This window comes from Embiotoca jacksoni, unplaced genomic scaffold (assembly GCF_022577435.1).
Source record: "Embiotoca jacksoni isolate LCO1_2020_lvr unplaced genomic scaffold, fEmbJac1.0.p SCAF_28, whole genome shotgun sequence".
Lineage (NCBI taxonomy): Eukaryota > Metazoa > Chordata > Actinopteri > Embiotocidae > Embiotoca > Embiotoca jacksoni.
The window spans coordinates 4,271,680-4,298,262 of NW_027185379.1; the positions used below are offsets into that span (position 1 = coordinate 4,271,680).

A 26,583-nucleotide genomic window follows, 5' to 3' on the forward strand; every position below is an offset into this window, starting at 1 on the left:
CTGTGACCTTAAAGTTAATGCTGCTGAATAAAAAACCCACATATGAAAATTCCAAGGGATGCCAAAAAAATAGCATATCATAACACTGCCTTGAAGGAAAAAAAATAAATCTTAAAACTATATTAAATTCAACTATGCAATTAAAGATGGCCTACATTTGCAATGCTCTGGAGCCTCTTTGTATTGTCCATCCATAATTTAATTCTTACTCTGATGATGCAGGGGGAGTCAAGGACTGGTGAGAAGTCACTTTTTGACTGCAAGTCCTTGAATCATAACAGATAGACAGACAACCATCATACTCACATTCACACCTACGGGCAATGATCAGTTAATCTTTTGTACTGTAGGAGGAAGCCAGAGCCCCTAAAGGAGTGGGTTACACAGGCACATGGAGAACATGCAATCTTGCTGCAGTAGTTTGTTCCAACACCCTTCTTGCTGTTTTGAGGCAACAGGGATAATCACTTGACTGAAATCTGTATTTTGATACTAATAAATTAAGTTTTCAATATTAATGAATATCTTGATATGTTAATTCGAAAAATGAAACATGAGCATTTTTTTTCTCAGCAGATATTTTGAATTGTCACAGTAGGAAAATATGTCACTAAAAACATTTAAAAAGACTGATTATTACCATTTACCCAGGCCAATACGTGTTGAGGAGAGGTTTGAAAATGGTCCTCGCAATGCTTAAACAACCCAGCAGATGTCCCTACCTCTACTTTTTTTTTTTTTTTTTAATTTTAATAGACGTGACAGTCACACTCCCAGACGGTAGGGGGCGACATCGGCGGATTACCGACCAAGCGGACTGTAGAGGAAGACAAAGCTCGCGGTCAAGTCCACATCCTGCGGCTGTTCCGGCTCAGTCCGTCGGCCGGGGGAAGACTGAGACTTCCACAGGAGGTGGAGTTCGCAGTGTTTCCACTTCCCCGCGACCAAGGCGTCTGCTGCAATGGTAAACCCGTCTGATACATGACCGGTAACTTTTACGACTTTGTTCTGACACGTTGTAATCGCCTCGGCGGTGACGTTTACTGCAGCTGCTTTTCTTTAACGTTTCATTGTTTTGTGGTTAGCGGGATGTTAGCGGCGGCTAACGTGAGCGTGTAAGACTGCTTGCGAGTAGACACCGGGGGAAAAAACAAAACAAAACACGGAAGCGTTGGTCGGGGTGTTTTGAATGTTTCTGTGATGTTTCCCTCGGTGGATATTGGACTTAATTTCCTGGTTAGCCGAGATGCTTAGCGAGCTTAGCCAGCTAGCCGAAGGGTTGCCACACACCCGACTCGTGAGACGCAGACGGACTCGGCTGCTCTTACTTCTTATTTTTTTAATAATCCTATTATTATTATTATTTTTTTCCCCCCACTAAAGTGACACGTGTTTGCAAACACAGATGCAAAACCCCCTTAGCCTGGCTAAACCGGCAAAGTGAGTGTTTTAAAGGCTTCCTTCGCTGAAGCGTAAAGGTGTTCACGTCTCCATGTGGAAGAACAGGGCGCACTGGAGAAGTGATCTTTACGTAACTGAACCTGTTTCTGAGCGTGCTGTAAGCCGGATAGTGCGGTTTCCGTGGGTCGTCTGGCATTTTAAAAGACTTAAAAGCACAAACGCTGTTTAATTGCGGACAGGAACCAGAGTTTTAAAGTCACTTTGCTGTCTTCCTTCCAGCACACACCACCAGTCATGGAGCTCCCCAGATTGGTGCCTTTGTGGATATGTTGTTTGAGTCTCTTTGGAGAAAGTTTGACTGAAAAGCTAAACTCGCCAACAACAGAGAGTCACGTTGCGGAAAATGGGGTGTCAGGTGAGTAAAATATCACGACGTCGATTTCTTACATCATAAGTCTGTTTTCTGTGACCTGTTAAACTAAGTTGGACCCGTTCCAGTTGATGACAAACCTTTGTGATTGACCAGGCACTAAATGTGGCCGTGCTGAGAATAGTCCAGCTGGCATTTGGCATGAAGGGCTTCATGCGTCTAACTTAGATCAAAAGCCACGTAGTCAAACCGGAGGTAATTGATCAGATGTTAAGTGGACTTAATGACCAGGGCTTGAAGAAGTGTTGTAATGCTACTCGGTGTGTTAACCCATTCCCAATAACTGACAGATTAGGGTAACTATTTTTCCAACAATATTCACAGTGTATTATTCATTTGCATGGAGTCGTGGTGCTTCTTAACTGAGTTACTTTGCATGTTAAAAGCAACATGGCTCTCACAACAGCGTATTTCTGCAGTGACCTAGTTTAGTACATTAGACATCATGTGGCTTCTCCTTTTTTAATTTTACAACTTTAATTTAAAGTACAAAGATGCTGAGCGAGCTTCACAAGTTCTGTAAAGATACAAATGTTTTTAGAGAAGCCTTCTTTTATTGTGGTAACTGCTCGCCTCAAAACATGGAGTGATGCAATTTCAAGCACACAACGTACTGTGATTGGGGGTTTTAAGTGCACTAGTGCAACACTTTGGATAGGTTTACAAAAGGTTTCATTGTTGGTCAAATGAACATTTGAAATGATTATTTCGCCAGACATTATTCTCTATACTTTTTGCAACAACTGGACAAAGGCCCAATGCTACTAACTTGCTCAGTTGGGCTCTTTGGTTAGTATTGCTGAACATTGTACGAAAATGGAAACTGCTGAGACATTGCCCAGATCACACACTAGTAAAAATGTGCTTCACACACATTTTTACTCCCAGCAGTCGCAACTGGCCACTGTGCATGAAATAATGCATTGTTAACAACGGCAGTGATTTTCAAAGCTTGATTGGTATTCTACATGGCAATAGAAGATAGTAGCCGCTGTAGTTATGAGGTGGCAAAGTTATAAAGCGTATTCTTTATCTGCAAGCAGCAACACAGAATGGCTTGCGTAACTCAAGCTCTTACAAAAAAGCAGACTGACGTGTATGTAAATATCTTATCTTGTGTCACCGGAGGTTTGCAAGCCAAATGAGGAACAGGGCCAGGTTGGGTGTGGGAATATGTTACAGGTGGTAGACTTTTTTTCCAGCGTATCTGTCAGTCTTTGTGTGAATGTGGGACAGACAGATTGCCATTGTGGTATGTGGCTCTTTCAGGTTTACTAAAGCTGAACACCTTACACAAAGCGGCTCAAAAATTAACTTTTTACTACACGGAAGTTCACATCGTGCCTCCAGCCTTCCTAGTTCTGGTTTAGTGGTTTCATGCAGAGTGTGAGGCGCAGTTTGCCAAGTACAAAATGTTTACAGGCACACACATTCATGGACACAGAAACTCTTTCAGAGATTAATCTGTGACATGCTTTACTTTCTGCTTTGTCTCTCTAATCGCTAAGCCTACTTGTCAAAACATGTCGTTCTGGGAATCCAGAAAGCCTGGATTGGTATGATGAAGTGATCAGTGGGAGGGGGCATTACATGGTAAATTCCAGCACATTATAAATCAAATGCAACTTGTTATACATAAGTATGTGGGTGACAGTGACTAATGATGAAGCAGCATCCGTTGAGAATATGTAGACCTCATCTTGAACATGTGGAAAAGGGGTAGTGAGGTTAATTTTGCACATACCGTATTGTTGTAAAAATGGTGAAGGCTACATGAAAAGCAATGGCTGTCTAGGAAGTCATTCTTCCCAGTTTTCAAACCAAAACATATCCATCCATTAATTCATTATAATAAACTAGAATCAAGTATTTTAGTTGATAAAGATGTATTGTTATGAATACAAAAAAGTTCTGTACAAAATGTTTCAGTGGGAAGATGTTGTTTTTTATAAAACCCAAGCTGAGACCCGGTTAGAAAGTCAGAGCCACTATCAAATGTTGGCAGTGAAGGCCAACCTCACCCTTAACCCTGACCTTCTTCTTCCTCTCTTTCTAGATGTATTTCAATGAAATACACAACAAAAGATTCTGTGCTTGACATATGCTTCTTAATATGAAAAATATATATGCAGAAGCTTTAAGGGGCACTCTTCTAAATTCACCTGAACCAAAGTGCTTTAAATTGAAATAAGTACTTCAACCTCATGTTATCGTCATGTCATTGGCAGTATATGCCAAAAATGGTTTCCTCTTAATGGGAGGGCCAGCATTATATCAGATCTATGGCAGAAGATGTGTAATCCCTCAGGAAATAGAGGGAACACAGTGGGTAGAGAGACACATGATAGAAAGACGTACATTTCTGATTTGTCTCTTAACTGTGGAGCCCTACATACAGACATTTCCACACATTACTCTGATCTTCAATATGAAAAAAACAAGCCCTTTTATACATATTAAACAGAATTGTGACATCCAAATTAATGCTAGATATACAAATTGAAAGTCCATAATTATTAAAGACTGATTCATCTTTGGATATAACCTGTTTTTACACTGTAAGTTGGTCTGACCATCATTTGTCTACACATGGGTCTGACAGTTACAGTCAGACAGTGTCGGGCATCTTAGTAACATCCCGACACTAAATCAAAGGCCTTATATAAACAAGGCCTTCTCTGCAGCCAAGGAATTTTGCAGTTCAGCAAGAGAGAGAGTGGTTTAGTGGTGGCCTTTTGAAGGGACGCAGAGATGAAGAGGGCAATGCTCTACCAAAAATAATCTACAAAAAGAGTTGGACTTTCTAGTTTTTGTTGTTTTGAAAACAAACATTAAAACCAGTATCATCTATAAATGCACTTTGTTTAGCTGTGCATAATTATGCCTATTCTCAATCTGTTAGGTTATTTATTTAGTCTATTATCGAAAAAAGTCAGCTTGAATTTTTCCTTTCAAACAGGCTGAAATTTGATTTCATTAGTAGGAATATAAAGTAGAGATGTAAATATGATTTGAAGAATCCGTTGACCCATTGGTGTCAAAATTACTCTGTTTTTCCACCAGAGTTTTGTCGCATCGATCCGCCACTATGCAAGGACGAGAACGCTTTTCTCAGCTTCGAGGCCATCCGTGCTATCCACAAGCAAATGGATGATGATGCAAACGGCAATGTGGACGTGGCAGAGACAGACGGCGTAAGTACCAGCCTTAAAAGTCATAATCAGCACGAGCTCGCACTCTGTTGAATAGTGGGGTCTTCTGGTTTGTACAGCCACAGACGTGGTCTTTATTCAGTGTCAAGAAGCTTACACGTATCATTACTGTGATCCTCTCTGTCATCTGGCCTGTCATAGGATTTGCTGCTAAGGTGGTCAGTTAATCGCAGCCCTATAATATCCTCAAGGATTGCCGCTTCTCTTTTTGATACATTGCAGTTTAAGGTCTGTGTAATGCTTTTCTCTGACTGTTGTGTGTCAGACATCTTTGGTGCTTTAGGGGCGCTGCTTATAGTACGTTTAGCTTACATCCTGGACTTTAGTCTTCATTACAAAAAGCCTCTCTGGAGCCTTGTTTCGGTTTGGTTCAATCTGTGGCATGTTGTTGAGGCCGGTACAAAGCAAGCAACATCATCGCTGCAGCCGTTGCTGCTTTTAGAAGAGACACTCGCCATGCAAAATACCCCCCGAGGCAAAGACTCAATTGCAGTACAGTTATCTGTAGGGCCTTTGAGCTGATGAAATGGTGTTCAAAAGGATCAAGAATACTTAAGATGGTGTCTTTGTTTCCTGTTATCACCCGGTGATCAAATAAAGAGAAAAGTTTATTTCTTTACGTCTAAGATCAAAAGGTTCGTCCGGCTTTAAAGAACAAGCTTTAGTCCTCTGTCGCAATATACCCAAAGTCCTGTGAATATATATTGCCAGGAGTGCTGTATTTCACCTGCAGTACAGAATCTCCCTGCACTGTAGTCAAGTCCTCCCACACAAATCTATCAAGAAAGAAAAGCATCATGACTTATTACTTCTTTCACCCATGTTGCACGACTATGCTTTTGTGGGAGTGTTAAATGTTATGTGGGGTTCATTTTGAAAGAGCAAGTTAGCCTACAATATAGTGGGCATTCAGCAGTGTCGTTCCGTTGGCCAAGCAGGTGACAGTTCCAGTGGGGGCGAGAGTGGAAACAACAGTAGCATCATTTTTTTTTTTTTTTTTTTTTTTTTTTTTTTTTATACGGTGCACCACTGTGACTCGTGTACAACATGCAGAGTTCTCATTTTAAAACAGATACCAAAACAGCAATCTAGAGAACCAAACAAATTGTTTCATGATATTTTGGATCCTTCCAACATTTTCCATCAAAATTAGCCTCAACATCCGATGTCGATTATATTTAATCAACCATGAATTTAGCTTATATTATGGTGTCTGAAAATGTAGGAATTCCAGTGTTACTTCTGTTCAACCTGGAGATAGCTGCAATCATTGACTATAAAATTGGACGTGGCTTCCGGTTATGAAAAATAAGGCGAAAGTGACTTAAACTGCTATACCAACAAGGGCCACTAGAGGTTGGCTCCAAAAAAGCTCTGGCTTCTTGGACTCCCATTCAACAACATCAAGAAAAACTTAAGTCAATAAATTTTTTCCACAAGTCATACCAGTGTAATTTGCTGAAATCCCTCCTTGTTATTTTTTTCTTTGGTGGTCTATTTGAAAATAACCCCATAATTATTTAGATGTTAGGCCTTGACAAGCGGTATGTCTGGCGGTGCATCTGTTTGATTGACAGGTCTGTGGTGCAGTCAGGTTTCCGCTAAGTGTCCTCTGGTTTCCAATCAGATGGAGTGAGATTCACCACTTGCTCCTCGTCTAAATATGGTCACTTCTGGCTCCAAAATAGCGAGATGGTGACGACCAAAACCCGAACTCGAGGCTTCAGAACGGCGGTTCTCAAACCAATGGGCAACGTCACAGTTGCTTTTCGCTTGGCTGCACCTAATTTCCAGATACCCAACATGTTTTAAATATTTTCGCAAACATAATTGTAGTGTCAGCCAACTGGTTGCTCATGAAACCACTTGTAGCTGCTCTAGACAAGCACAATGAGAACGGGAAGGGCAACATGTTCTTTGTGGTGGTACACAATAGCTTAAGTGTTGGTTCAGATATTAGAACTATGACACTGAATTCATTTTAGTCGGATTTCTGAAGGGCTGACTGTGTACTTGGTTGATTTATTTAAGGTGCTGCTTGAATTTTTTTCACGAATCTATCAGAACACTGCTGTAGCGCTCAAAGTCACCAAACCTATTCCAGTTGATTTATTTCATCTGTTGGTTTTTGATGATGGCACACTCTGACCTTTTGGTATTTGTAATCAGTACAGGTGATGTAATGTTGTGTAACTATTAGCACCAGTGAGGAGGAAGTCCTTTGCTCTTTCAGACCATTAAATAGTGACTCATAATCATCAGACATTTTTGGGGGCATGCAAGGTTGACATACTTATTGTGCCTTGTGTTTCTTTAATTGCACACATATGGCACAAGAACTGTATTTTTTTTTAATTTTTTTTATGAGGGCACTAAAGACCACAATATTTAACAAGTGTCAGTGCGCTCAATAAATTCAAACCTCAACTATTTACAATGGTGGTCTTTGTCCTTCATCTATTCATACATTTTATTTAATCAACCCCCACTCAGTCGGAGTGTCTGTGTTTTATATATATATATATATGTAAGATACAAGTATACTGTGTCTATTAAAATTCTACATTTGTCTCACTTCTCTTCCTAAAGTATGTTATGCTGACCTTTTGTTGGTAACAGTGGTAGAAACTGTGTTTTCTAATGTTTTCTAGCTACTTTTCTCACTTAACTCTTCCACAAAATACATATTTTTGTAACAATTACAAACATCCTTGTCATCCTGCAGTTCCTGAGAGAAGATCTAAACTACCATGACCCCAAAGCCAAGCATAACACTTTCCACGGGGATGACCAGTTCATCAGTGTGGAGGACTTGTGGAACGCGTGGAAGGGTTCTGAAGGTAATTCTTTCAAGCCTCTCTCTTCCCCTGAGGGCCGGCAGTGACTCCACAAATAATCTTCTCTGTCAGATAATTCAGATATTAAATGAAACACTTCTGGTGATTTTGATTGCCAGTTTAGAGGATGGCAGTGTGTTTTATAGCCATTAAATTAGCGCTTATGCTCTAATTATATATACATTTCCTTTCACCTGAGCGTGTTCCTCACACATGACCCCTGCTTGACCTTCCCATTCACCCAACAAAGGAACAAGTCAGTAGATCAGCTTGCACGTCAAGTCAAGTTCAGCCTATTTAATGAGCTTCAGCCAGTGGCAGAGTGGATGTCATTGAGTCTGTCAGCACAGAATTCACATCCACACTCTCACTTCCTCCTGTCTATCTGTTTGGCCGGGCTAATGTGTACTCACTGAGAGCTGTGCCTTATCTGGCACTCAAGTCTGTTCACACCCTTTCCTCTGGCTGCTTTCCCCCCTTTTTAGCTCATAGCACTGACTTACCCTGCATTGCAGTTTCTTTATAAGGCTCTGGAGGTTTTGAGCAGGGAAACAGGGTTTTCTGTTCAAAAGAGCAACAGACAACACGCAACTTTGACTCTCTGCCAGGGGCTGGGGAGCAGGTTCGCCTTCCCCAATTATTACTGTTGGCAAGCCAATGCATATTATGCTATCGGGAACCTCACAGATCATTCAGGATGTGAATACACGTGATCATCTCAACCCATCTTTAATTTGACAGTGTTAACGTCTATTTCAAACGGCTGGTGTAGGTAGAAAGGGAGCAGACGGTATTTGGTCAAGTTATTCCAATCTCTGAAACAGTCTTTATGATTAATACTTAGTTGCATAATTTTTTTGTAGTGATTGATTGCCTGCAGTATATGACGAAGAAATCAAGAGAGCCCTCACCCTTGGTTTCTTTCCTGTTTAATGCTCTGCAAGTCTGAACTGAAGCAAACTAAAATTATTTTTGCTTTTAAGAACTTAAGTCTGGTCAAGTTAAACACATAATCAGGTCATGTTGAAGTCAGTTGACTGACTCCTGATTGTTTAGGGTCGCTGTGCTGCGGCATTGTTATAAGATTAATGGCTAGAAAGCTAAAGATCTGTACATTGTTCACCCTCAAACACTGTTAAAGAATAAAGTCATTGTTTCTCAGTATTGATTTGTTAGATGACAGCAAAAACAGTTCAAAAGTCAATTGCTGCTATTTTCTGACTGCATTGTACGTGACATATCGGTGCCATGTAGCCTCATCATGGTTAAATTATGTTGGTATAAGATGAGTGAGAATTAATAAGAGCTGCAACTTCATGCTTTGTTTCTTCTTTTTGTCCTCAGTGTATAATTGGACAGTGGATGAGGTGGTGGAATGGCTCATCACCTATGTGGAACTGCCACAATATGTGGATGCATTTCGCAAGATGACTTTCAATGGAAGCACCATGCCAAGGTAAGGACACCTCATTGTGTCAACTGCACTTTATGAAAAAGATGGCGTGTGACGACAAATACGTTTTGGGTTATATTTGACTGGGAATAGTGATGCATAATGTGGGAGTAAAGCCAGCACAAATAGCGTACTTGCAACTTCTTATTAACAGCGATAATACAGCATTTGCATTACCCTCTTTATCGAACTCATTACATGTCCTATTGTAATAAACAGTCAGGTTTTTTTTCATTTTTTTATGTCCCACTTTTTATATGCCTTCAATTAAAGGGGTCTTAATTTGTGTGTTTAATAAGCATTAATGCTTTAATAATGAACTGTTGGATTTGTTTGGGAGGTGGTGGGGGGGGTGGGGTTACATTATAGAGAGCTCACAATGTATTACACCCTCTGGTCTTTCTTCCTGCTTCCTGCAAAATGAATATGTTGTGTCTGTTCTCTCTCAGGCTTGCAATAAAGAACGTCACTCTGACGCTCTCTATTCTGAAGATTTTGGATCGCAGCCATGTGCAAAAGTTGCAGCTCAAAGCTTTGGATACGGTGCTGTTTGGTGCACCCCTGAGTATGTAGACTTATCCCTTTCTTGCATTTCTGTTTCATCTTAGATTGATGCTATCATTTATCAAGGACTTGTACCTCAAAACCCCGACAAGAGATGCATTCATTTTCTCTTTCCTAACATTGATATCAGACTGAAATATTTTCCTAAATTGTGACATATTGTTCTGATACCACTGTTTATTAAGATACTGATCTAAACACCCATAAAAATGTTAATCTCTGAAGTGACTAACTGCAAGATGTGAAGTTTCCAGTTTTAGAGCGACTCATTGTTAATTCGATCAACTGTGAGTTTAGCTCGTAAAGGGTTAATGGAAAAAAAACAAAAAACAAAAAAAACCCACCGTCAATGAAACTTTACCATGGCAACAGGTAGATATAGAGAAGAACCTTCATTTTCATTCACCGGAGGTAGAAATATCACTTTGATGATGCACACTCATCTTTAAAAAAACAAACAGACACAGCTGCAGTGAAAGAGACAATAATTAAGAAATTAACATTACATTCAGCATAGCTCAGTCATTTAGCATTTAGCAGGCTTCTATATTTAACATCAAATGTTAAAATGTGTTTTATTGGTTGTAACGTGTAGGGGACAAAACACTGGTGTCAGTCACCGAGGAAGATCAAACAGACAAGACATGCTTTTCTTTATTCACCTAAGACATAACCTCACAATGAGTCCAGCACAGTAATAATGATTCTGGTGCTCTGCAGTTGAAAAAGCGTCTACGTTACAACCAAGCATGCGCGTTTGTTGGATTTTTAACATGAAGCAATGCCATTAAAACAAGTTAAGCCTGCAGTCTATAGTCAGTAACTGAATACAAAGTTCATTATCACAAAGACAGACAGTGTATAGATTTAATTCTGTGTTGAGTATGAGTCCGCAGTGTGTAATATTGGAACCTCAGGGCAGCGACTGCTGTTTTTGTCCTTATGTTTTTAACTGATTAGTTATAAAAGTTGCAATGTTATTTTAGCCTGACTTGAGTTTCCCTCGAGTCGAGTAAAGAATCTTCCAAACAAAAAAAACCAAAGAAACAACTTGATCCCCTGTGTGACTCCCTAACAGAAAAGCTCTAAATGAATATTACAGTACAGTTTTGAGTTGATGCAGTATGAACACCCTCCCAGCATAACCAACATCCTGACTACTGTTGTCTGCTGCTTTCATTTTTCATCAGCTCTTTGTCCCTGTGATGTGCTGTGGTCACATTTTGTTTGCTGTATTTATGAATACACCCATTTACACGCTCACTTCCTCATTTACCCACTCGAGCCAAATCGGCCTCGATATGTGGTAAAAATCCTGTTCTGCCTATATCTGTTTCAGGGATTAAACGAGTGAGCTGAGGGTTAGCCCACACTGCTCTGTATTCCAGACACACCCCTCTGCGCACTGAGACAAATCAACACACCGATCATCCTCTTCCTCTGCTTCCCCAGTTTCACTGCTCCAGTCTGTATTCACAGATTTTCAAACCTTCCGTTTTTTTTGTCTCTTTAGAGGTTCATAACATCACAATGGATGCGGTGTGTTTTAGTTGTTATACCCCATGGCAGGACTTCACTTTTTAATTTTTTTTTTTTTTTTTATGTTATCTGTTTTAAGAGCCCAGTTACAGTGTGACTGCTGAATGTTGCCATTTTTGTATCACTAGACGATCTCTTCTAAGTGCTTTTGTGTAAAAATATGAATCTTAGTTTCCACACAATTTTACAGGTTCCTTTTGAGATCGTAGGGTGCATATTTAGAAGAGCGGTACTTATCAGAGCTGATACATGGAGTCATTAGTGAAGCGAGAAGAGCAAATGTAATGATCCTTCACAGAAAGCTGGCATTTCCAGTGAAAAAAAGATGCACAGGCCAACAGTGTGTTATGGTCTGTATCTGGCATGTGTCATTGTGGATGTGTTTTGTTCGAGTCACACGAAGAAAGACATTTGCAAGGGCTGTCTGGCTTTGACAGCCTCTCAAAGCCACAGCATCTCACTAACAGTCAGACGGACCCACTGCACAGGGCAGCAGCATTTTAAGACACGCTTCACAATAGGTTGAGTCTAATCTAGTGGACAGTTGTATGATACTCAACCCAGGCACATTAGCATCCAGTTGTTTCCAGTTTTGTTGTTAATTAAATGTCACTTGATGCTCTCTGGGTGGTATTCCTCAATGGGATTGAATGTATTGTTCACTTTATGTCATCATAAACTACATAGGCTAGACTGATAGTGTTGTAATGGTAATAAATAGACCAGCAGAAGAGTAGCATTAAGATATGATTTGATATTATCTCTGAGATAATGCTCAGTATTTCATTTGAGCCGCAACGACAATTTTAGCACACATGCATTTCAGTTAAATATTGTGACCTCATTTTGGGGACTTGCGTTCTTGGTGATTAAGAGGTAATGATCTGGATATACCAGCCAGTCAGATGTACTGATGCTGAAGTGCAGCTGCGTTATTCTTGCTGATCCTGTACACGAGTTGCAGAAATGGCAGCATGTTTGTAAAGAACTGTTTTTCTAGGTGGCATGTTCTCCTGATCTTATCTCAAGAACAAAAGAAAGCCAACACTGACTCTCATTTTACTTCCCTTTGTCTCACTCCAGGAAGTAGAAGTCATGTTTGACATCTCTTTCCCGCTCACCCCAATGCAGGTTTTGCAAGAAAAAACTTGCCTCATCTCGTGTATCTTGCAAGGCTGAAAATGAGGCTATGTTTTAGTTGCTGCATGCATGCTGCTCCTCTGATTTATGAAATAAAACATTTTGCTTCGTTAAACCCAAACTTGATTTTGGGTGTTTAAGATGGCCTTTGTATCTTTGGCTGAAAGGTGTTCTGAATCTAATCTAAGGCTTTTATAGCTGCTGTGGCTTTTAATAGCTATTAATCCCTTATAATGGCAGCATAGTCACAAATGGCACCTGAGATTTGATTCACGGTACCTCGTGTACCAAACTGTTGTAGTTGCCCTTGTTTGGTTTTCTATGCATGATTATTATTCCTGGTTACCAGACTGAAATAGGTTGTGTTAAGCTGTCTTTATCGTGGTCTTTCACACTGGGTTCTTCTCATGCACCCTGAGGTCGTGCTTCTGACTCCTATTTGTGTCACTCCACAACACTTGCAGTATGACTCGGCTGTGGTCAAGCTTCTCACCACATCCTTGTGAAGCTTGCTTATTGTCAAACAGCTTCATCATATGATCATGGTATATATTGCCTGGCTGAAATGCATCTCCTGAACTGCTGAAATTATCAAATGATTGTGATGTTTATTATCTTACTAAAATGTATCTTGTCTTCTTTTTCTCAGTGAACAGACATAACCACTTGAAGGACTTCATGCTGGTAGTGTCGATAGTCATCGGCATGGGTGGCTGCTGGTTTGCCTACATCCAGAACCGTTACTCTAAAGACCACATGAAGAAAATGATGAAAGACCTGGAGGGCCTGCAGAGAGCCGAGCAGAGTCTGCATGACCTACAACAAAAGTGAGTGGTTTTCCCACCACCTACACAACCAACTTCAAAAGTGCAGCATTTTGAACACGCACCCTTGATTTTATACTTCTTTAAAACGCAGTATTAAGTCTTCCCATGGGAATGGTAACTCATAAAGTACATTTATCCTCACTATCTTCCTGTCTAAAGTATAGTTCTCGTACATTAACTTAAACTCACTTCAAGCTAACTTAAACACTGATAAATAAAAACGATTACTCTTAAAATTCACATCAGCCAGTGTTGGGCTGATGGTGATGCTTACATGTGCGTGTGTACATCAGTAGCTCTTCACTTGAGTGGTTAAACTTGAACGGTCACTCAGAGGAAAACCAGGTTTCCCTTTTCCCCTCAGGAACATTCTGCTTAAATCTGTTTGGAGGACAATGAAAACAACAGCCTCACCCAAAGTTTAATAACATCAAGCCTTCGTTGTGTGAAATAACATCCCTGCTCTTTTAGTTTTATTTTATTTTATTTCCGTAGTGTATTTATTCTTTTAGTCAGCTGAAGCAGGTGTTATTTCAAAGGAGGCAGCCAGCAGAAGGAGGATTTTACTGTGAATGCATGTTTGAATTTGAATGTTGTGTGTGTGTGTGTGTGTGTGTGTGTGTGTGTGTGTGTGTGTGTGTGTGTGTGTGTGTGTGTGTGTGTGTGTGTGTGTGTGTGTGTGTGTGTGTGTGTGTGTGTGTATTTACACAGTTATGTCATTGTATATGTTATCCTGTGAAAGTTATGACTCATGAGTTCGTTCACACGTAGTTTCACAGGATTGCCTGGTCATTGGCACGTAGTTCTAAAATGGGAAATGAAAACTGTTGGGCAATGAACGACTGGAAGAGCTGCTGTTCATTTCACTGGTCAGGCCTTTTGACAAATAACTTGACACAAATTGGTCTTAAACACGTCACTTTTGAACTCTATTTTACAATTGAATTAGTTGGTATTTAATCCATTTATGGGCAGGAAGTGCATGGAGAGCACTGTAGGACATTCAATAAAGGTGCAGTCAACCAGGAGTTCAGTAGTGAGCATTGCAGTAAACCTTTAGGCTACTGTGGCATACGCTCTAAACGGCTTTTAAAAAGGGAAAAATGTCCTAAGAATTACAAATATATTCTTAGCTAGTGACTAATCTATTAAAAGCCTTTCTTAACTCGAGGGTTAAATACAGAAAGATTTGCTTTGAGGGGTGGCGATTAAAGCCATGCATATGGCGTGAGTGTTTTTTCATTTGTTGTACCAGCTTTTATGAAGCAATTTCAGATGAGGACTAATTCAATTAACATCCATCCATCCATCCATCCATCCATCCATGATCTATTCCCACTTTATCCTGAATGAGGTCACAGGGGGACTGGAGCCTATCGCAGCTGACTTTTGGGCAAAGGCAGGATGCACCCTGGACAGATAGGCAGTCTATCACAGGGCCAACACCCAAAGACAGACGGAAACAAAGACCATTAATTCAAACAACATATGCTGAACATATCAGAGCTCTGTTAAAAAGCAGGGACTTGTGTATTGGTGAGGTCTCAGACATGACTATAAAATCATAGGACAGCATATACATATGCTTCTCTGAGATCCTTCCTAAATTAAAGGTATATGTGGGGTCAAACTCATTATTGTTGGTAGCGCTGGCTGCAGCAATACAGGCTCTGTCTGTATCAGACTTCAGTGGTAAAGATATAGCTTAGCTCTCAATTTAGTTCCCAATTTTTTTGTCTAGCCTTCACCTCTGGTCATAGTCATTTTTGAGAAGTGATCAAAAGAATAAATTGCAGATGCAAGAAATCAAGGTCAGACTTTTGTGGTCGAAGAGAAGAGGCTAACGTTTATAACAACATGGAGTTCAGTGAATTTTGGTTTTGAGCTGCTGCTCCTTTACAGCAAAAGGAGCCAGCTAATGTGATTTGTTACCTGGTTCTCAGGCCTCCTGCTTTACTTTTATTGTTAAGTTTAGATTGGAATCACCTTAGATCTTTTGAATATTTGGTCTTTTGAATTTATTTCAATTAATTGATGAAATGGCCGACCTCTGTACCTTGCAGTTTAGCCACAATTTAAAACGGCTTTTGATTAACTCCTGAATTGAGTGCTTATGCCTGAAGTTCCTCAAACTTTACAACACCTGCTGTTTACTGGCCATCGTGCCTTGTTTGCATTTGTTGCCTTTGTTGCAATTTGAAATGAGATGTAAAATAGACATTTGAAAACAAAGCCCCCTGAATGGAGTCAAATGCATTTAAGCGCTTGGTTGTATCACGTGGAATAATTGAACGTTGCAAGAGAATTCGAAACCACTTTGGTCATGTTAATACTTAAAGGAATGCTCAGAATGTGCTTTAAAGCGTGCTCAGTATCCTCTCATTCCTTTAAAGGAAAACTCTGACACAGCTTCAGGTTGTTAGTTCAGCTGTAAGAGAGCTGCCTTCACCACAGATGCATAGCATCATTATTCATTTTTAAAATATGAGAAGTAGCAGCTTTTCTATGATTAAAGACATCTACGGACACCTGCTGGTTTGTCATGAAGTAACAACATTAAGTGCTCCAAGGAAACACAAGAAAATACTCTGTCCTCTCTGACCAATTTTGATAATAGCACCAAGTTAGATTTGGCTCGAGGTTAAGCGTAAAGGAAAGCTGATGGAAAGGCCAAACTGGAAAGATTTTAACCTCTCGGGATGTTACGTTTTGTTATTAAAACTGCGAGGATGTACTTGGGCCCGTTCCTTGGCCAGAGGAAGGTGCAGTGACGGGCAATGGCACATGACTCCACAACATTCTTTGCTTGATGAACTGGGGCATTGAGCAGGCAGAGATGAGTTGTTGTAGCCGTCCACATGTTACTCTCACTGCCCCTATTACCCACATGAGTTGATCTTTGTATCAGCCGGCTGTTTAGGAGACAGGTTTTGAAACATGGTCTGCTTTGATCAACAACAAAGAGACTTTAAAGACTGAACTGAGATTGGTGTTTGTGTCAGCCATCAACTCCTTCATTTTCTGTACACCTGTATCTCCTTTGTGTGCATATTTGATCTAAAACAAACAGGGTGTTCTTTGTTACAGCAGTACAGTAAGGGAGGTGGAAGTCTTTTGTGGGATTTGTCTACTGAATACCAAACAACAGAACCACTGACTGCTGCAATGGGGACAAATCAGAGAGGTCAAACTCTGTCCCTCTGATAGACTGCCAGGTCATCTGTGTGTTGCCTCTGTGGCTTTATACTTTGATCAGCTGTAACAGATCTGCCACTGCCAACTTTGAAGTGGGCTTTGATATATCCTCCTTCCTAAGCTAATTGCTCGTATTTATTCCCCCCCCTGCAGATCAAACCAGAGACCTGTAGTAAATATAAAAAATATAAAATGATTTAGTATGCTGCGCAAATATCCAAACTTGCCGCAGCTGCTTGTAATAGCTTGTAAGTTGTTGTTTGGGGGCAGCGTTGTGGTGCTTCACATTAAGCACCTTGACAGGTGCAGAAACTGCATTCGGCTCAAGTCCCTGAGTTACGGCTATTCATTCAGCATCGCAGTACAATCGTTCTGCGGCAATTCAGCAGTATTGTGCAACGACATTTAAATCTAATCTGTGGTGGGTAAAAGTTCAGAGACAGAACAAACAAACCAAATGTCTTGTGTCTGTTTCTAATAAAGTAGAACATTGTCCATCAAAATTAAAAGGCAATGTTAAGTATGCGAGCCAATGCACGTACTGCCAGAAGTAGGTTACTTCAAACCTCAGACATTTCAGACTTAGGGAGAGGGGGGAGAGAGGAAGAGAGAGGGAGGGAGGGAGGGAGGGAGAGATGTCCTCTGTCTGTTGCTGTGCCTTTCTTCCTGATCCCTGCTGCCAGCTGCTCTCTTTCCATACATTCAAGCTGATCCTGTGGTGATATCAAGTAGCCTTCCCCAGACATGGCTTCCCTAGTGGGAGACAGTGGGAGGGGACTTTGACCAAAGCTGGATTTCCTGGGCGCCTTTTCCAACCCTGTTTGAGCCAGCCTCTGCCTCACTGGTGGGAGATGGTGTCAAGTATGACCGCTTAGCACGTCAACTCTCGTGCTATTTCACCCACATTTGAATTTGGGTGTGGTGTTCAGACAGGGGTCCTGAAAAAGGACTGGCAACGGCATTGCTTGTGATAGATAGTCATTCATAATTTTGTTGGCTCGTAAGATTCATGCAAATGTAAAATTAGTCTATATTATTTACCGTTACCTGCAAAGTCTGCAGAGACATTGTGTCTGCGCCCTGTGAGTGCTGTAATGCAGGTCAGTTGGAACAGCGTTTGGCATCTCCGGACATTGTAGCTCTGCCAGTGCTTTCAAATCTTAGCGAGAGAATGGCAGAGGTCAGGGTCGAAAGCATTAGCAGGACTGTCCACTAGCCACATTTTCCATAGCTTATGGTCTGGATCAACTTTCATTTCCCTGCCCTTCCCTCCACAGTTGTATTCAGCCTGGCTGGAGGAGTGTGCTGCCCCCTAGCGACTGAAACCGTATGCCCTTCAATGCAAAAAATAATACTAAAACCCTACAATTTGGATTTTGCTTTATTGCGTCACATCGTAACACTGGGAGTTGGGGTTGGAAATGCCTGTTTTGGCAAAAGCCATAATTCCTATTGTGAGTTGAATTACCTGCAGGCTCAATCTCAAATTAGGTTACCAGGTTAATTAAACAAATTATTTTTAATTTAATGCATTGTATTTTATTGCATCACAATTGCTTCGAAGTGGATTAGATCTTTTTACAGATTGCTGTCTAATTAAATGCGGTGGGTCATAGCACAAATAATTATGTAATGGGTGACAAACTCCTCCTTTTAAAATAGTCTTTTTTTGAGGTTAGCCTAAAAGTATCCCACACACAAATCAACACATGTATGTTCTGGACCCTGTAGGAGCATTGGGTATCACACTGTACTGTGCTAAAGTTACATGCTGACAGCTGTTCCCTGTCGTGACTCTACCCCCTCTGATGTCAGTTTAATGTGAGCTGCTCAGCAGCTGGTCTGTTAGTTTCTACTTGTTAGCCATTGTTTCCGGTGATGCTTGGGTAGTAATGCAATGCCTACGACGTACCACACGTGCACGGCACCCCGATGCTCACGTTATGCCTGCTCATGGAAAATTACCCTGGCACCTACCAGGCTTTGTCTTTTCTGCTCGTCTTTAGTAGGCAGCCACTGATGTCTCGCTTTTGTGACAAAATAAACCTGTAACATAACTGTTTGTACTTTGTTCCCCACCCTGTCCTCAGGCTGCAGATTGCCCAGGAGGAACACCGTACAGTCGAAGTGGAGAAGGTGAATCTGGAGCAGAAGCTGAGGGACGAGATAAATACAGCCAAGCAGGAGGCCCAACGATTGAAGGGGCTGCGTGAGGGCACAGAGAACGAGCTGAGTCGCCAAAAATACGCAGAGGAGGAGCTAGAACAGGTACTTCCAAACTCATCAATGCCATCTAAACATGGAGTTTTCACAGAGAAGAGAGTGAAACTGAGTGGACTTCCAAGGTGGCCCCTGCACAGTATGTTTAGGTCCATCAGATTCCCACTGGCGATAATATAAATCCACCCACTAAAGTCTTTGTCCATTAGAAATTTGGCAGGCAGAGTGCAGCGCTGTGCAGCCCACACAAGTAAGAAAAGCACATGAGTATTTGCTCGAAGGATTATCACAGTGATCTAAGACACTTGTGTCACGGTGAGTTTTTTCATCACAATCACATTGATAAACTGGAATCAGGCGTTCAAGACCAGTCACCACTTACTGTTCACTCCTATATTCAGGATGCAAGCATCAAGATCTGCCCGTCCTTAGCTATAACCATGTTATAGAAGCTAGTTACCTTCGAGTTTTGAATTTATGGGATGTAACAGCCATTTGCAAGACTTCTTTGCAGTCCTGAAATGTTTTGGTCCAGTGCTTCTCTGCTTAATTATTATTATTATTTTTTTTTAAACCAGAGTCGAGACAACAGGGTTCTATTTTATCTCTTTAGAAACTAATGTTTTATTACTTTGCACACTTACTTTGATGTCACTAATGTTACAGCAAATGTTCTGATTTGATAGGAGGACAAGGAAACACAACCCCTCTAAATTTGGAAAGATATCAGATTTAAACTTCCTGATTAAAAAAAACAACAACAAAAAAAACCTGTTTCATTCCTACCATAGGAAAATAAACAAGGAGCCATTAACACTGGTCTCTACCTACAGCTCTGAGATGAATATGCAGGGAGCGTCTGAAAATTACACAACACATTTTTTTCAAACCAAGAGTTGTCGTGTTAACAACAGGAGACCATTAATATGTGATGCAGTGGTTGTTTGTCTGGTGCTGGCAGATTCACAGAAATGTCTCAGCAGGGTTTCACAGTGTGAGCAGACAAAAGAAACGTGCGTGCTCCCTTTACCTCTGCTGCTACAACTCCATCTTTTGGGGAAACACTGCAGTCCAGATTCAACCTCAAAAAGCACTCTGGAATGTTATTTAATAAGTGCCGTTTAAATAGATGTTATTATTATTATTATTTTGTATGTTTTATAAAAACGTTGTAACAGCTTACAGCAACTGAGAAAATCATTTTCTACTGCAGGTGCGTATGGCATTGAAGAAAGCGGAGAAGGAGTTGGAGTCTCGGATTAGCTGGTCACCACCGGAGTCTCTTCAGAAGTGGCTGCAGCTCACCCATGAGGTGGAAGTGCAGTACTACAACATCAAGAAGCAAAATGCGGAACGGCAGCTCCTGGTGGCCAAGGAAGGGGTAAGGATGTGAAAACCTAAAGGGGAAAGCCATTTTAGCTTCAATGTTATTGCCTGGATCACAAGACGGTCTGCTTAAAATCCGTGAGGCATCCTTGAGTTGTTAATTCAATAATAATAATTATAAAAAGTTAAATCGGCAAAAAAAAACAACGATTAATATCATTGAATACGCAGACTGGTGCTGTTACCTTTCCACTTACACAACAGAAATACATGTTTCATCACTTGTTTTCACAGGCAGAGAAGATAAAGAAAAAGAGGAACACCCTCTTTGGGACTTTCCATGTGGCTCACAGCTCCTCCTTGGATGACGTGGACCACAAAATATTGGCAGCAAAGTATGTATAATGTTAGAAACGCTGGTCATTTTCATGTAATTTGCATTGTTAAAAAAAAAGAAAGAAGAAGTGGGTGAAGATGATTTCCTGCTGATTTTAAGATTTCAAATTTAGATTATTATTATTTTGTCTCTTTATACAGTTATAATTGCGTGTCGCTTTTCATGTTTCCTCCCTCCTCGTTTCTTTTCATCTTTCCTAGACAAGCCCTCGGAGAGGTGACGGCCGCCCTGCGGGAGAGGCTGCATCGCTGGCAGCAGATCGAGATCCTCACGGGTTTCACCATCGTCAACAACCCGGGCCTTCCTTCGCTGACCTCGTCCCTCAACCTCGACGCCAGCTTCCTGGGCGGCAGAGCTACACCTCAACACTTCCTCTTGTCCGACGACATGGACGACATGGACGAGGATATCGTGCCCGGAACTCTGCAATGTAAGAGTTCATCCGAATCTCTCGGCCAGTCAGTGGGGATTAGCAAACGAGTCCCTAAACAGTCGAAGGCCTTGCTGGGGAAATACAAAAATCAGCCCGCATGAGAATTTGGACCGTTTATCCTACATTTTGCCAGAATATGTCCTTCTGGCCTCACTGGTGTTTAAGGTTGTGAGGGTTAAACATGTCTGTGATTAAATGAATGTTGTTTTTTTTACATTTGCATTATGTAAATGTTTCTAATTGTCTTATCTTTTTACACACAATTCCATTTGGATGCATTTTTGTTAATTGCTCTCATTTTGGATACAAATGTTTACTTGACTCTCAGTCTGTGATTGAGACCAAAGACTCCTGTGGCTTTCCTCTGCAAATTGAACTGTCAAGAAAAATATACTTTGTAATGAGAACACGTTTTTTTTGTGCTGACGTATTTGTAGTGGTTGTGTCCCAATATGTGCTACAGACACTTTGAATCAGCTTTTGGACAAATAGCTGTGTCAAAAACAGGCGTGTCATATGCAAGCTGTGGTCCAATTAAATTCTTATTTAGGTTAAATATGAGAGAGAAAAAAAATACACAAAAGCTGCCAATCAAATACATAAAACATACAATATGTATCATGGAAATCGTCGGTGAACACATCTCATACTATCTCATCTCAAAAAGCACCACAATGTGTTGTAGCCATGCTGTTCCAGGTTCTATAATATATTTGACTCGTTACTGTGACAAAACTCGACACATTCGGTTTTGGGTTTGACTAACTGGAGTGTGGATGCTTCCAGAATCCCTTTGCGGCTGCAAAAGTGAGTGAGTTTTTTAATCAACATTAACAACACCCCCTATCTCACTCCCCTATCTCACTCCCCTATCTCCCTCCACCACGTCTCTGGCATTTGGCTCCCACTGCTGTCTCTTTGGGCTCACTACAGATGGCAACCGACCGTCGGAGCGGCGAACCAGTGACCTGTGGTCCGTTGGTTCGGACTGTCAGCCTCTGTGGAAATATCCCGGTTGGCCATTTATTCATGCCCCCCAGTTCAGTCTGTAGTCTCACAACCTTGTCTCTTCCCTTTGCCTAAAAGCCACAGATAGATGTAATACTATATGTAATAGTGCGCTGCAGATGGACACAGCTGAAAGGGGAGGAAAAAACAACGTCTCCATGCTGTGTTCATCTGAAAGCACCCCTGATCTTGCCTTCGTTGCTTGCCATACATAGTCCCTGCTCTAAATCTTGTCACCCCTGCGTTCTTCCCACTTGGGTTTTACTACTACCTTTTACCTTTTGTATATATGTATGTATATATGTATGTATGTATGTATGTATATATGTATATATATATATATATTTCTTTATAAATGGGCACTTCCTTTCCTAAAAGGGCTTTTTTTTTATTTCTCAATTTCCTGATACCTGTTGTCTGCTTTGATTGGTTTGAATATTTTCTTTGTTCGGAGGAGAGATAAAACAAGTGTTGGGATTCTATTTTATTGTAATAATAATGTAGATTACAAAGGCAAAAATAGTAAATGGTATTTTTGAGATTTAATCATGTTTAAAGTCAGAGAAATGGATCCCACCACCTGAGTATCTTTCCACTTATCTCCCAGCTGTCCCATCAGATTTGATTTCATGAGTGGTTGTTAATAACGCTGTCGTTTTGTGCCAACAGCTCCCAGTATGATGTCTCTGCGCCAGCGCCACATTGACCCGCAGCTGGCCATGGGCTCCCAGAGGTTGGTAGAGAGTTGCCTGTTGGCAGGGCAGCAGGGAGAGGGAAACCCCTACCCCTCCAGGTCTAGGGCTACCTTCAGGCAGTCACGCAGCCAGTCGTTCGGTCAGCTCGATTGTCTTTCCCTGCCTCCTCTTTCCTCGGCTGTTTCTCACCCGTCCATCATCTTTACTTCCAACCCAAACGCTCAGTCCTCGTCCTCCTGCTTACTCAGCTGTATGGGTGGGGGCGTCGCCCCTCACTCCTCCCATGTATACCATACTTCTTTCCAGCCCATGGATCCCATTCCTGATTTCTCAGACGTCTCCAAAGTGCTCTCATCATGCGGCGACAGTTTCGGGTACCCGTCTCTCTCCAGCTTTCCGCACGTGCGTGGTTGTTCTTCACCACCTGCTGTCGTTTCGTTTTGTTTTTTAACACGTGTATTGTAACGTGTGTGTGTGTCTCATTCTGTACATCCTTTTGCTTTCATTTCATCACACCTGATGACCCATTGCAGAATCTGTACATTTACTCTTTTTCAACCTCCCTCAGTGTTCATGGTGTTCTTTGCCTGCATAACTAACGAGTGTAGAGTTCCAGTTTCCAGGCTGTGCCCAGTGTGTCCATGGCTTTGCAGGGATAGTGTATACAAACCCAAGCATGCAAGACCTACTTTTAGACTATTCAGATCTCTTTTTTTTGTTTTTCTAATTTCCTATACCTTCTTTGTTTTCTCCCCACTACAGGGACCTAAATCGCTCTGACTCCGACTCCTCCCTGTCCCTCTCCCAAGTCGGTGATCGGCTCTCTGCCTTCAGCTCCAAAGGCCACCTGATCAAGCCCACCTCTCTCCTGCACGGCCTGTCCAGCCGGGCAGATGATGCCACCTTTCTGCCTGCTCCCAACGGAGGGAACCGCATTCACGAGGGAAGTCCTTCAGAGCCCGTCCCCGACAGCCCCATACTCATGAAGAAGGTGTACGCCATTGAGAAGTCGCCCAGCCTGGGGGAGAGCAACAGTCTGTCAGAGTCAACCCACTCCCTCAGCCCAAACTCCACTGAACCTGACACACCGTCGCCTACAGGAGGGCAGGCAGGAGCCGTGGGGGCAAAAGGCAACACGCGCATCCCACAGCTGTCCTCAAAGAAGAGCCCTCTGGAGGAAGACAGCGGCTCAACTGGAGAAGACACGGATTCCACTGCCAGCCGCAAGAAACACACCTTCAAGATCTTCAAGAAACAGAAGAAATGAGAGCTACACGAACTACAGGCTGTCAGAGCTATTCTGACTGTTTTCCTCTGACTGGCCTGTTTAAAAAAAAAAAAAATTAAAAAAGTTTTAATGTTTTTGGGCTTCATCAATGGTCAAATGATGGCACAATTTGTTGCCATTAGATCTTTTTGTAGGTTAAAACACCTACTCTGAGAGACTGTTTGAGAGACTATGGGAGCAACCAGCTATCCAGCTGTGTCTGCTCATTTGGTCAGTGTTGAATGGGTTGGTTTGTATATTGGAATGTAAAAAAAAATATTTATTCTGCAGGAAATTGTGCTAGTCTCAAAGAGAAATATGGCTCCCACTTGGCTTTTCTTTCTTGTTCTACAATCTATAACATTTTGCATGTCTTCACTTTTGTTTGATACTCGAATGCTCTTAGTGTTTGCTTGGTTCTTGTCGTCAACCTGCTTAGACGACACTTGATGTTTCTTTTATTACTACCTAACCAGCTAGCCTACAAATCCAAAATGAATGCGCACTCCTTTTTTGTTGTTGTTGTTTTTTCCTCCTCTGGGTACTTTGTTCTTATCGATGGTTACATGTTTATCTGTCTTTTGTTGTCGTCTTGTTGGCAGAACAAATGACGCATTTAGGGGATCTTCAAACACAAGAATAGTTGGATTAAGTTCCAGTGTATTAATAAACTTCACTTTTGGTTGTCAAAAAAACGAAATGTTAGGTGTTTCAGCACAGTATGTCAGCAGTGGCTACTGGGTGTGATGAGCTCCTCAGAGGTGAAACAGTATGGAGTGAAGAAGAGGCTTAATAGTAATGTGCTGCTGCTGCTGTTACTACAGCAGAGACTACAGCATTAGGCCTTTTGATTTCGTTTTTTTTTTCTATATATATTTCGGGTTCAGTGCATGCGAGCCTGGGAGAGGGAGGGAAGTCTGCTCTGTCTCTGCTGAAATGCTCAGCTTAGTTCAGGTTCAAGCACTTGGTGTATCTCAATCTCAAACATGCTACGTCATCAAATCCAACCAAAAACGCTGTTGAAAGATGTTAAGAATCGATCTTTTTTTTTTTTTACCCACAATCACGTGCACGTACAGGGGACTTTTCAGTGACACGCTGAGAATACAACACGCCAGCAGGTGGCAGTAATGCTCCGCCTGCTTGTAATTTGTCATTACAATGAAGAAGAATGACGGAGGGAGTCTCGCCTGGTTTCTCTGTTACCAAGGATGCATCTCTGAGATCGAGAAACACCCACTGATTGATTTTTGGGGTTTACATGTTTGAAGATGGTGGTTAATAATATCCAGCTTATAAAGCAGCTATAATTGTATTGTAAGGCAGAAATGCTACCAAGAAAGTACCAAAAATTTCAACGTGGCGAAGTCTGGACAGCTAACTTTTATTGAAATATGTATTGAATTGTAAAATTAGAAGATAACCCTTGAAGGAAAGTGTGCGTCGGGTGTTCGCTTTGTGCACCTCCGCACCATAAAAAAAGAATAAACAGCTTTAGTTTGTTTATGAGGTTAGCTTCTTTAGAGTTAAATGGGACCCCACATCTTTCATTTGATGTTAAACTGGTGAACAGGGTACGAGTCCAAATTGAATTTATGCTTCTGCTATCTTGCGTCTTCTCGTTTTATTGTTGTTTCTTTATTTAGGTGGACAATTAAAGCTTCACAGCAGTTTCTCAGTGGAGGATGGGTGCTGATAAGGGCTACAGTTACAAGGAAAACCATTTGTGATCCACATTTCTATGAAAGAAGTTAAGAGACAGAAGACGTTAAAGTGCCAATCGCTATTTCTGTCGGAGGCCTTTGTATTTGTATTGTGTTCAACCCTTTGAGACCCTTTTACACGACACAGAACAATAGAGACAGTACTGTATATCCAGAGTTTCAACACAATGTCCAGTGGTATTGTTTCTGGGACGGTATCGTCTGTCCAGTATGTTTACATTTGCTACCGATGATTAGCATCCTCAGATTACAAAGAACTTTGTGCCAGTTTTATTACTGACTGCTTCATTTGAGCACAGAACTATGCATCAGTAGCTGTAGGTGATTTCTAAAGTAGTAAGGACGCCAGTACACGTAGGGCGCTCCTGATCCATGAACAACCAAAAAGTGCTGCAGAAAACGGTCGGTCTCCCCCTCAGCCTCGTAACGAAACAGATGGTTTGGATGTACAACACATGTTTCAATGTTTTATTTTAGAAACCGGTTACAAGAAAAAGATTTCCTACTGGTACTCTCTTTTTTTTTTTAAGTGTCAATTGTAACTTTGCACGACACGGCTATAAAGTGGTTATACCCGCTGTGTGTGTGTGTGTGTGTGTGTGTGTGTGTGTGTGAGAGTGAGTGAGTGTGTGAGTGTGTGAGCACGTGTGTGTGCGTGTGTGTGTCCGTCCGTCCGCTCCCAGTATATTGCACTGTAATTGTTGATGCATGTCAACTGTCAAAATGAAACCTATATTGGGTTAGAAGAGTGGATCAGCTGAAGCTCTTAAGTCCCGACTTTTCTCTTTGTTTTGAGCTTCTAATTATGAGCACATGCGGTATATTTGTACAGAGAAAATCATTTTGCATCTACTGTGGTGGTCTAGACTTTGATGGCACTCCTGCATGATAGCAATAAACTATTTTGAATGAAAG

The 26,583-nt window shown here is 41.4% G+C and overlaps 1 protein-coding gene across 6 annotated transcripts; it reads left to right on the forward strand.

Moving 5' to 3' along the window:
- Nucleotides 1–853: 853 nt before the first annotated feature.
- Nucleotides 854–26,582, forward strand: stim1a (stromal interaction molecule 1a). 6 transcript variants are annotated; one of them, XM_069161269.1, is made up of 14 exons: nt 854–964; nt 1,681–1,816; nt 4,895–5,025; nt 7,769–7,883; nt 9,225–9,336; nt 9,783–9,898; nt 13,226–13,403; nt 18,689–18,866; nt 20,032–20,199; nt 20,439–20,539; nt 20,742–20,971; nt 21,908–21,988; nt 22,652–23,079; nt 23,440–23,552. In XM_069161269.1, exons 1-14 carry the CDS (start codon nt 962–964, stop codon nt 23,455–23,457), a joined length of 1,995 nt encoding a protein of 664 aa, XP_069017370.1. In that variant the 5' UTR covers nt 854–961; the 3' UTR covers nt 23,458–23,552. The 6 variants fall into 6 exon arrangements, with proteins under 6 accessions (XP_069017370.1, XP_069017366.1, XP_069017365.1 ...); XM_069161265.1 differs by having other exon boundaries at nt 857–988; nt 22,652–23,051; nt 23,440–26,582; XM_069161264.1 differs by having other exon boundaries at nt 857–964; nt 22,652–23,051; nt 23,440–26,582.
- Nucleotide 26,583: the final 1 nt, after the last annotated feature.